At 36.1% G+C, this 12,188-nt stretch overlaps 1 protein-coding gene across 5 annotated transcripts in view; it reads right to left on the bottom strand.

The window, feature by feature from the left end:
- CACNA2D1 (calcium voltage-gated channel auxiliary subunit alpha2delta 1) overlaps positions 1 to 12,188 on the bottom strand; it is a 422,362-nt gene that overhangs the window by 166,476 nt on the left and 243,698 nt on the right. For all 5 annotated transcript variants that reach the window (XM_064443928.1, XM_064443935.1, XM_064443902.1 and 2 more), the window contains exon 6: positions 9,510 to 9,639. In XM_064443928.1, the coding sequence (XP_064299998.1) occupies positions 9,510 to 9,639 (130 nt within the window). The remainder of the gene's footprint in view (positions 1 to 9,509; positions 9,640 to 12,188) is intronic.

Genomic DNA, 12,188 nt, shown 5'->3' with positions numbered 1-12,188 from the left:
ATAAAAAATCATAACTCATGGCTAGGCTGCCATCAACAAAGCAAAATTTGCAGCTGTGGTGTCACAGGCTGGAAGCACAAGACTTCTGAAATGTGAGGACAAATTATTTAATAATGTTTTTTACAAATTTCAAACGACTTCTTATACTGCAAAGCTGAAAACCAGATTTCTTACCAGGAGGGAATCTTTCAGCACTGTGTTGATAATAAGTATATTAAACCATGAAGATATTAAAACCAAGACAAACCACTAAGACAAAACTCTTAATGAGCAGAGAGATATTTCACATTTCCAGAGTGAAAAAATTTGACAGTCTGAAGATACTTTTTTATTTTCTTCCTCATAATTTGTGTGTGTCACTTAAAGAATAAACACAAATTCTTCTTACTCCAATATATTGTTTGTGTGTTTGTAGAAGCTATCTATGTATGCATCAAGGCACTTGTTCTTAGCAATCTGTGTTAGTTATTTTATGCAGCTTACAACAGAATACTAAGTTTAAAACATCTCATCCTCATCTTTAAGGATTTGCACAACTCTGTGCTATGCACATGAACTTTCAGCCCAGACAACACCAGTGGATGCCACAAAGACACAGGGGTTGAGGTAGAAGTTGCCTGTACGGCCATGTTAGCTCTTCTACAGCTCTGCACAGGGCCACAGAGGGCCACAGATCAGAACACAGTTGGCAGCTTATGTGAGAACAGAGAAAGAGTAAAAAAAGGGGATACGTCATACTTCTCCCTCCCTTCTCCTCTCCATCCTTCTTCCTTAGCCCACATTTCAAGATACTAAAATTGAAGCTAACAATGGAGTATGAGATAAGAAGGGAAACTTATCTGAGGAGAGGGGGAAGAAGAATTGACAGACTCTTGGGGTAACCAACGAATATTCCCAAACCTCTCACATTTCCATTTAAAGTAGGTTTAAGGTTCTTTAGACAGAACACTTTCTATTGTTTTCCCATTAACTGTTTCGCACAAATTGGTATTTTCTTGTTAGATATTAATTACTTCAAGCAATGTAGCACATTTTTCCTAGAAGTCAGCTTAATTTATCATATCTACTTCTTTGACATACTGAAATACATCTAAGCATTTATTTTCATTCTTAGCTTTTCATTTCGTCCCACACTCCCTTATAGTTAGTTGTCTGGAAACAGTTTCGAGGAAGTAATTATACAAAAAATTCCTGTGAATCCTAACAAACTTATATGTGCTGTGAATTTACACTTACAGAAAGCCTGAGTAACCTCCTGATGGTCTTCCCTTACTGTACAGCAGGTTTGAGAAAAAAATTGCCGTCCCTCACATTGACAGAGGCTTTTAGGTGACATGGCCGAAAAAAGGACTGAGATGACATTTTCCTTTCCTTGAGGACCAATACAAAGCTTGGACAACATATACACCCCGTATCAAGCTATTTTGCAAAGTTAAGACAGACTTATAAAGAAGCTTGCACCAGTTTCCGCATAGGGAGAATTCCACGTGCCAGAATCAATCAGTGTCTCTAGATTTTCATTAAAATTGCCTTCTTTAATATGTCCAATAATAAAGATCTACTAATATTCAGTGTTCTGCTTTGCAGTCTGTATTGCAAAATGCAAATGCCACCATTAGCTATTTTTATCAGAAGAACATGGCCAGCCTTGCTGCAGAGCCAGCTTTCCCCTCTCAGTACAAGAGGATTCAATACTAATTGTCATTCTAAGCTGTGCATAGGAGAGAAAATATTGAAGAAGGAATGAAAAGGGATCTGAGGAGCAGCAGTAATCATCTGGCCTCAAAATAGATTTTGGCAGCATACACAGCTTAAACATTTATTAGTCAGTCAAGCAGCCTAACAGACACTGGAATCTCAGGACCTGCTATAATGTCCAAGATAATTCTGACTTAATTTGATGGTTAATAAATGTGCAGTGAAAGGCAGCCACACCAAATGATAATGACAATCAGCATTCAATTTACCAGAAAATTATTTAACACACATTTTATTACAAACTATACAAATTAATGTTACACAGTTTAAAAAAAAAAAAAGGAACACAAAGATGTTGTGGCACTTTTCTGCCTAAATCCCTGAGTTTCCAGAAGCAAATTACTTCAGAAGGAAAAGCCCTTAGAAGTCTCTTAATTGTAGGGATTTCTACTTTGTTGAAGCCAGAACCGTAGTAACCAATTTAACAAGTTATCATGGGTTTGGTTTCTGATATGGCTTTTCACAGCTCATCATGATATTAAAAACATTAACCAAATAATAGGTCATACCCTTTGAGTATTTAGGAAGACTGTAACATCTCAGAGACCCATGTAGATGAAGTTCTGGTTAAAGAAACAGGAACAGAAAGCTTGGTAGTTGATGGTTCTCAAAGTGACCACTGAAAAAAAAACCCACAGCAACCTGTTGGGGCCATGGCTAAGGCCCATGTTTTTCTACTGAAAACTCAAACTCAAAAATTTTAATTTTTCTTTTTTAAAAAAAGAAGCACAAACAAAGCAACAAAAAAAAGAAAGAAATTAAACATTTCCGATTTAAATGGGATAAAACTTTTCTTCCTTCATATATTTTATTGCATTTAAATAGCAATAAGGGTTAACACACTAAAATGTGATTTGGTTTTGTGGAATTTGGTTTTCACAGGGAATTCTGTGTCCATAAAGCACCCTGACTCTTGTTATGTTTTAGCAAGACAGTGTCTGGCTTTTTTTGGTTAAATATCTCTTTAAATATCTTTGCTTTCTTTGATAAAGGGAAAGTAGGGTGAAAAAAATTTAAAGATATCAGTCAGAAGGTAAATTTCTGCAGCTGAGAAGTATGAACTTAGAAGATCAAGAGGCAGAACTATTCACAGCATTTTTCCACTGAAGTACAGATGAAAACCATGAAGTTGGGGTTCTCTGGAAGCATGATTGAAACTGAATCAGAGAAAACTAGAATGTTTGCATGTAGGCACAGAGACCTATATGCAGTGTTAATATGCTTACTCCATAAAAGAAAGTTGAAGATGGAAATGAAAATATTTTTCCCACCAAAATTAGATCCATAGTAAAATAAAACAATTCAAAAGTAAAAATAACAACTGGTAAAAGAAAAGCACCACCACCAGTTATGAAGATAACTTCTTTCAAAAGGATCATAAAGCCAACCCTGTAACTTCTTGGCATCCCTGTAACAATTACAAGCACTTACAATTCACTAGCGATTCATGATAGGATCTTTTGTTTTCCACAGTGAAACCTTTTACCCTGCAAAAGCCACTTGTTACAGGGATGCCAAGAAGTTACAGGGTTGGCTTTATGATCCTTTTGAAAGAAGTTATCTTCATAACAGTCATAAGTTGTTTTTAAATGGCTAACTCTATATTCATTTCAAATAAACTTACTTAAGTTCGGTGGCAGAACATTTCAAAAGACCAACTTTCAGTAGAATTTAGTGTTTAGAAAATTACATCTCAATGAAAGTCTATGGCATTAAGGTTCTAACTTTACTTCTGATTTTTTTTTATTTTACAGAAGTATTTGAAAAGTTTATTTGAAGTGTTTAAGGTAAGATAACCCAGATCTGGAAGAGTACCTAGAATTATAACAAAAGTAAGTTTTATTTTAGATTTGCCACTATTTTTTCATAAGAACCTTAAGTTACATTTAATAAACAGTTAGTCTTGGATAAGATTTCCAGACCAAAACGTATTCATAAATATTCAGACCTAAATCATGGTATTATAACATTTTTGTGATGCATCATTTTTAGGCAGATTGTGTAAAATCTACAGTGATAATTCCTTACTACAGCTGGTACCTTCAAAATAACATGTACCTAACCAATTCTACCCATGGTGTCTGCATCATAGAAAAACCAGGCATAGTAAGCAGAGAGTAGGCCACGCAGCTGAGACTGCCAAAATACACATCGTGCTCTGTAGATCCAGCACTGAAGATCCAGCACAACCTATGACTCGTCATACTCTCATTCTCTTCAGGTCTGTGCCAAGGCACAACAGCATGAAGTAACTCATAGAAAAATTCACAATTCAAGCAAATAACCCTTAATTCTACATTTTTCAAATAAGGCAGATTTAAAGGAATAAAAAAGAAGTAATGCCTGCAGTATCATTGTCAGAGGGCATCTAGAACAGTCAAGACATTCTCCAGTGGGGACCAGAGTGGGTTTCAGTTCTTACTCTACGCATGATTTCTGGTTTTGTCTCCTCAGTAATCACCCAATATATTAGCATTGCAACAGTTAACGGGACGGGAATGAGAACCGAAGTCTCTCACATAAACCCCTGAATTAGAGACACCGTCCTGCCTTTTCTGTTCTCTGGTCCCACAATTCTCACACCCTTCAGGCCTCAGCTTTGGCAGAAAAGTGAGCAGACACATATGCTACGGAGGTATCACGTTCTAGCCCTTATCTACCCAGGGTTGTTCTAACAAATGTACTGCCATCAAATTTTAATTTCAGCAGAAAAGACAATGTAGCGGCACAATTTCTTGGCTTTAACTTGTAATGGTGTGTCCATCTGTAAGAACTCAGAAATCTTCCAAAATAAACGGAAAAATACTCTATGCTTGGTATTTTTAATTGGCTTTTGCTATCTAAAACTGCTGTACAGAATTGATTTCTTTTAACAAAACTTGGTCTTTCAAGATGGAACAAATTAAGCTTGGTTATCAGACAATCTTTCTTTATCCTAACTTATTATCTTAAATTTTGATAATTTAAGACAGAAGTCATTATAATCTTGATGCCATGTAAATATGCTAAGACCATCCAATAAAGCTAATGTAATCCAAGTAACAAAATGCATGTACCTCCTCATAACAGAGGATACTCTTTATGTTTTTTTGCCTTCTGAATTCTGACAGAAACAAGCTTTTTCATCAGTTTAGAAAAGCTATTTCTTTCTGCTGCTTATTTTAGAAGACTTTCATTCAGGGAGCTTTAGTAAGCTACTTGGGGAAAAGGAAAATCATTATTGTCAGGACATAAAAAGCAATACTGACCCTAGAGTTCTTTGGTTAAGGTTCTGCATCAGGATTTTCCTTCTGGGTTTCATACTGAACAAACCAGGCAGTACTTAGGGACAGAGCTGCAACTAACATTTTCTTTATGCCTACCCCAAGCTATACTGTTTGGTATTTAAAACAGGCTGACACTGAAAATTCATTTGAAGGTCCACTCCACTCATTGCATGTCTTCACAAATAACTCACTGATTAAAATAATCGAAAATATATCTATAAAAAAATTAGAATACACAGTAATCTCACATGCCATCTGTACAAGACATACTTAATGATATAATCCAACTTCTGTTTCCAAATTTAAAGGTGTGAACACACACACACGCGTAACTTGAAACAACCACTTTTCAATCCCGACTGTGGTAAAACAACACCACTCATTTATCCCTTTGAAGAAACCATGGGGAAAAATAGTTCTGAAGAGCTTCAGTTTCTGAGCTACAACCAAAATATATCAACACCATTAATCTTAACACGTTTTGAACCAATCCATTTAATTAATAAAACTGTCTTGGCTGTCTGTTATTGCTACTTAAACTAAATACAGAAAAGCACAAAAAAGTTTTATTAGCTGTTTAAGGAATGCTGATATAGCATGCCCAAATATTTATACAACACTTTATCAATATCTTGATTCCTGAATAAATCTTATTTATTATCCACACATAAGACCTTCCATGAATAAATGACAATGCACTTATTCCTAGTTTTTTGGAGTTGTTTTGTTTTGTGGGTTTTTTTGAGGGGGAATATTCCTGCTCCCATGGTTTTATTCCCCAGCATTTCTAAGTTTTTTCCCAAAGAACGTTTTTTCCTTTCAAGCTCGAAGTTTGAGATACCCACGGTATGCAGAAATTGTTCAATAGTACAAAAATTCTAGTAAAAAAGATAATAATCCAATGAAAATAATAATGACTGTAGCATCAAAACAGATTTTTTTCAAGCTATTCCTAAAAGGTTTTCATTGCCCCCTGGTACTAAGCACTATTATATCAAAATACTTTATCAATAACTGAATATTTACATATATGATGCACTGGAACAAAAGTAAAATTTATGTCTTCTAACAAACTTGCTATCAAAAAATAATATACACCTTAGAATATTTTAAGAAGCAGCAAAATTTTGACTGCCATACCAATAAAAGGAGGGCATGAATGAACAGTGTATATATTTTATGATTATTAAGCTGTAAGAGCCATCAATTAATTGTAACTCTAATTATGACTGGTTTAATGGGTTCTGAGCCTTTTTTTTCTTGCCGGTAGCTGTCCAAACATATTCAAAGTGATGTCGTCATGTGCAAGACACGTTGCTGTCAACCTGACACTTTAATTGACTACTCAACGCTAATCAAGCAGTGACATGTGGAAGCAATATTTCAATGTCTGATTTAGAGGAATTAAAGCAGGAGTAATCACACACACACAAAAAAGCAATCCTTGTTTGTGTGCTTTGCCTAACACCTTTCCTAAAACTGTAACACCAGTACAGACTTACATCTAGAGCAACCATTGTAGCAGATGGCGCATTATGCGTGTCAGACAGTAAGGGCAATGTGTGGTGGTATCCACTAGGCAGATTAACCTCACTTGCCTTGTGCTGGGGATTTCCACTTACTTCAGGCCTGCAGTTCCCATACTCTGCTTAGGGATAAGCAGGATACAGTTTTAATGGGGATTTAGAAATAAGATTTCTGGTATTACTAATAGGAGATGCAGCACTAATTCCCAGTGCATGTGGTAGACAGATGACCTGAGGGTCTGTTCTGTTTTCAGCAGCAGATTGATTTTATTTCAAAACCTAAATGGGACTCTTGAAAAATACTGAATTAAAAGCCTGATTGGGGTCTATTTTACTGGGATTGCCTTCTCCTGCAGTGGGACTGTAGTTCTCAGAAACAGGCAAATAAATTAACTCTTCCCTGTCTCTGCTAAGGTTTTGGCACCAGATACACAGGAGAGAAAGCAAAAACAACTTTCATAATATTTCTTTCTGTAATCAAATAAACTACGAAGTAATAACCTGGAGGTAGTGAATGGATACTTTGTGATGATTTCTCATGTATTTCTGTGGTGAAATAAAAGGGACTACTTCACAAGTAGCTCATCTCTATATTTCAAAAGAAGCAAATCACTGTATATGTAGGAAGCCAAAGACTACTTTATAGCACATACTATTTTGTCAGGTTTAAAGAGGTGACACACCATTAGAGAGCTACTAGCTGAACCAGTTTCCTAGTTTCAAAGGGCTAAATGGAGGATGGATCACTGCATTCAAAATTTCATGACAGAAATTCAGTATTTGATTCATATTTTTAAAATCATAACTAATAACTGCAGTAAAGATGCAATCTGAATAGGGAAGAGAGATTGCCATGGACAACATATTGCTTAAGAGTCACTGATTCTCAAATTCTTAGCCTCATAGAGCAAAAAAAATAATTAACATGACAAAGCATGATCAACAGATCCAAGTGAAAATTCAGATTTAGGGACACGTGTAGCTCTAACTGTAATTGTCCCTTTCCCCTAGAGACAACAACCTGCTACTTTAAGAGGCAATAGAATTGAAAACCAATCTCAGGGAAAAGCAGGCAAGTCAAATATCTAGTCATTGAATCCTGTTCTGTGAGATCCAAAAAGCAATTATTTGTTTCTCTTGGCATCCTACAAAACATATACAATAAGGGGGAAAAAATGAAATGCACTTTCCAAGGTGTAATTCAGTCCAACAAAATTGGTTTCCAAGCAATAAAAAGTTGTAAACTGTGTCTCATGCACTGTTTCAGATAACACATGAACTTTGTTACTGTAAAATAAACCTGGTGAGGATTTTGTGTTTATTGATATGAAATCTGTGATTTTCAGGTATTCTCAAGCTGTTATCTCTGGAAACACCATCTGTAACCAAAAGTTACCCAGCTACCCAACAAAAGGATTTTACTGACACAGAATTACAGTCCTCCCTCTAATTTTCTAGGCATCCACATATCTGGTAATTAATTTATTAATATGATAGCTATACCCAAAGAATGATGAATTTTTCATGTACCATATAGGTTGCACATGCAGTTACCTCTCTCAAAAAATGTACAACTCTGCTACTATAATTTTGTTAGATACCAAAGTTGTGCCTTTCCTAATTAAGTCATAGCCCGCCTTCATTTTTAGGTTACTGGACAGTACATTAACGTTACTTAGCATGTATTTTTAAGGGATGTAAGTGTCCTTAGGAATACCTCTAAAATGTTAATTTCAAAAGAACAACAAAACATTTCACACACTGTTATGATGACAATCTTATATGGAAGTTCATATAGTGTTCACAAATATCCTAATGATTGAAGGCAAGTTTTTATAACATTTTAACAGTGAAGTGTCAATACTTTTCAAACAAAAGCAAAGGAAATGGGCTGCTTCTTCCCTGTAATCCTGCAATTAAGGTGCACTTTACCACTTATTAAAGCCAAAATCTCAGAGTAATCCTCTAGGTCTGTCAGTCAAGCACACCACATAAGAATACGAGCTACTATGATTCTTTCCCCCATCATACTGACATTTCCATTTTCATCCCTGTGTCATTTATATAAGCCACATGCAACCGTGGCCATGAATTTTAAAGAGCTCAGGTCACATTAGGGTCTCTTTCCACTTGATGAGATTTTGAAGCGAGAAAGACTGCATACTTGAAATTAAGACTCTAAATAAAAAATAAAATTAAATTTTAAAAAAACCAAACAAAACACTTAAAAATATGGATCTTATTTAATCTTTCTTCCTTCTTTTTAAAAATAAGCAGCCATTTTGAATGCTGAAATATCTTTTTATTGGACAATTATTTTTTCTTGATGATGAGTGCAGAAAATTGAAGTCATTTTCATCTTGAAAGAGAACTTAAATACTTAATTTTGAAATACAATTAAAGAATCCTCAGCAGTATATGCATATATATTATTTTCCACATAGTTTAGAAAGAATTTATTCAAATTCTCTGCTAAAGCCTGTTACTGCAATTCTGGAACTGCACTGCATGCAAAATAGGTACTACTGTCTTGCGCAGAATGTTATTTGCCTGAACTGTACATGGTTTGGGGAACCTCAAAAATGTTTTCAGCATTCATCTCTGCCTGAGGCCAAAACCATGTAAAGAGCTGTCAAGAATTGCTTGTATTAAATTAGAACATAGTGTAAAGAAAGAATGGATAAGAAAATTAGAATATGTAGGATTTTTGTTTCACCTGCAGTTCCATTTCTGAAACTCAGATCCAATCCTAATGGATGTCTTTAACTATGGCTCCTACTAATTCATAAGGTGAATCGTACGCCTAACAGAGCACATATCTTAAGTACAATTGCAAGAAGAAAAAAAGACAATATCAGCAAATCTGTACTAAACATGGAGGTGAAATTGTTTTTAAGAATGGGTCATGTATAATAAGCTTAATATTAAAATAAAATCACTTTGTTCACATTCTACTTACAGCCTTCATAAATATCTGTTGGAATGTGGACTGCTGCATGTTGGTAAGATGTTTGCCGTCGGAAAACAGGATCTTCTTCAAATACTGGTCTGATTCTCTGGCTGCCAGATTCAGTGTCATTCTTTTCAGGCTTTTTAGAGAAAGACATGTAAAGGGCAAAATATTACAAAGTATGCTAAAAACATTTCCACTCACATTTGCCTCTTTTTACGTAGCAGACTCATAGCCTGACTTTCTTAGCTAACAGTCTGTGTATGAACACACTTATTTCCTCCAGGTCCAGAAATATTTGTGTATACTCTGTTTTGAATTATGAAGTACCCAATGCAACCCAGTGAAACGAAGAGCTGCAAAAGAGAAGTGAGAACCTAACACCTTATACACCTGAATTTCATAAGTGCATGGAATTTTTATACCCATAATGCAAAGCAAATACTTTACCTGTCATTATATGAAATAATTTGTACTCATTGTAAATATAAATACTGTATATCTCATTTTTAACTTCTGTAGATTATATAGTAAATCACAAATCTTAAAATGATACCACTAATATACATTTTATTAATAGATTTTTGAGAAATGTGGTGAACATCCATGCAAAGGAAGGAAATTAAGCTTTCTTAGAACTTCTGATTGACACAGGTTTTGTTAATTAGCTTATTTTAATAACAAGTCTTGATGAACTCTCATGTACACTCCTGGCTACAGCTGCTTGGGTGGAAAGGTTTCCAAACACTCAGGTGCTCGACACCGCCTGCCTGTCTTGGGTCCCCATCCTCTCTCACCTGTCTGCACCCCAGCTTCTTGATTCCTTCCAATTCACTCAGTCATTTGGAATAGTTTTTAAAAATTTTGAAAGGCAGAAGCTTTTTCTAACTCAGCTACAAAAACTGCATGAAGTGTGGAAACTAGGAGGTAGTGGAGACGAAAGGGGAGGGTGCAATGTCTTCACCTGGCTCAGCTGCGGCTGGAACAGGACGCCCCATGGCATGAGCAGACTGCCTCTTAAATCAATAATGAATCAACTGTAATACCAAATGATTACTCAGGTCGGCAATTTTAGGTAATTATAAGGATACTTTTAATACTATAAGTCATCAGTTTCTGAAAATGTGTTATGCTTGAAAAACAGTGCTGACAAAGAAGCATCTGTCTGGTCAGCGAGGCATGTGTGTGCCGATGCTATTCTTTATATACTACCACCATGTGTATTATCCCCTATCAAAGTATAGACAGTTAAATTTTAACTTATCCACAAAGTAATCTAGTTAAATTGCATGTTTCTTCATCTGCTTCATCACAGGGTTACGGACAAGTGTTATACTAAGCATAGGTTCATATGTTGCCTCAAGCAAGCAGCAGTCTCAGATGGGTTTCAAGGAGGTGGTTTCCTTTGGAATCATAAAGGGCAAAACTCATCTAACCAGTGACATCCACTGATTTCAACAACATAGCGGTGCTTAGCTCATCACCCCAGGCTGCCTTCATAGCCAATGAAGAGAAATGGGCATTTCTGGAGTGCAATTCATCTCATTTCAATTAGACACCTATTTTCCCACTACATGAATTATGCCTTAGAAGTGCCTCCTTCTTTCCATGGACTATAAAGGTAGCCCTAGAGCAATTCACCTAGATGGAGAAGTCTGCAACACAGCTGTCTAGAATGAGGTGAGATGAATCTCACAATACAAGTCTATTAAACTTCTGGAAGAAAAGAAAGTGGCTACTAATTTTCACTACTTTTATGCAGCATAGCTACTATATCTTATGCTAAGAAGTTAAGCTTGTTACTTAAAGCTTAACCCCACTCTGGTGGATGAGGCAGAAAGGAAAGCATAACTCCTAATACTTAAAGTAAGGGATGATCTTTTTTCTTTAATCAAATATATTATCTGGTAAAGTCCAGGTATATCATGGTATTAAATAATCTAAATTGATAAAATTTGTAAATCACCTAAAAACATTATTCACCTTGGAACACCAAAGACAAAATGATGCCTTTTACTTTCACACATGTGGTATTATTTTCATTAACAGTTCTAGTGGACACAACGACCTGCTGCTATGGATGCTGTCAGAGGACTTCTGAATACCATATTTTGCATTTAGATGCTTCTAAGACAGTAATGTTTTAGTTTTGGAATGTGCATTGAAAAAGCTGGAAGTACTTGTACAATGCAGCCTGGAATGTTTTGATCCAGTATGCCACTCTCCTAATCTACCAGAAAGTACTGGGTCTGGCTAGGATGGAGTTTATTTTCTCAATAGCAGTCCTTCTAGTGCACTGCTTTTTATTGATAGCTAGAAAGGTGTTGATAACACACCACTTGTGATGCTGGCACAGCATCAAGGCTGTCTCTCCAAACCCCTCCTCCAAAGGCCAGTAGGCTGGGGGTGGGCAAGAGCTGCAGAGGGGACACAGCCAGGAGAGCTGACCCGAGCTGACCAAAGAGGTATTCCACGCTGTATGACGTTATGCTCAGCAATAAAAGCTAAGAAAAGGGAGGAGGGTAGCAAGGCATTTGATATTGAGGCATTTGTCATTAACGCATTTGTCATCTGCAGCAACCGCTACGTGTACTGAGGCCGTACTTCCTAGGAGGTGGCTGCACATCACCTGCTGATGGGAAGTAGAAAATGCATCTTTTTGTTTTCCTTGGCTTCTGTGCATGGCCT

This window comes from Phalacrocorax carbo, chromosome 1 (genome assembly GCF_963921805.1).
Source record: "Phalacrocorax carbo chromosome 1, bPhaCar2.1, whole genome shotgun sequence".
Lineage (NCBI taxonomy): Eukaryota > Metazoa > Chordata > Aves > Suliformes > Phalacrocoracidae > Phalacrocorax > Phalacrocorax carbo.
Note: the sequence above shows the minus strand (reverse complement) of the source record. Positions and strands in the feature narration are given on the sequence as shown.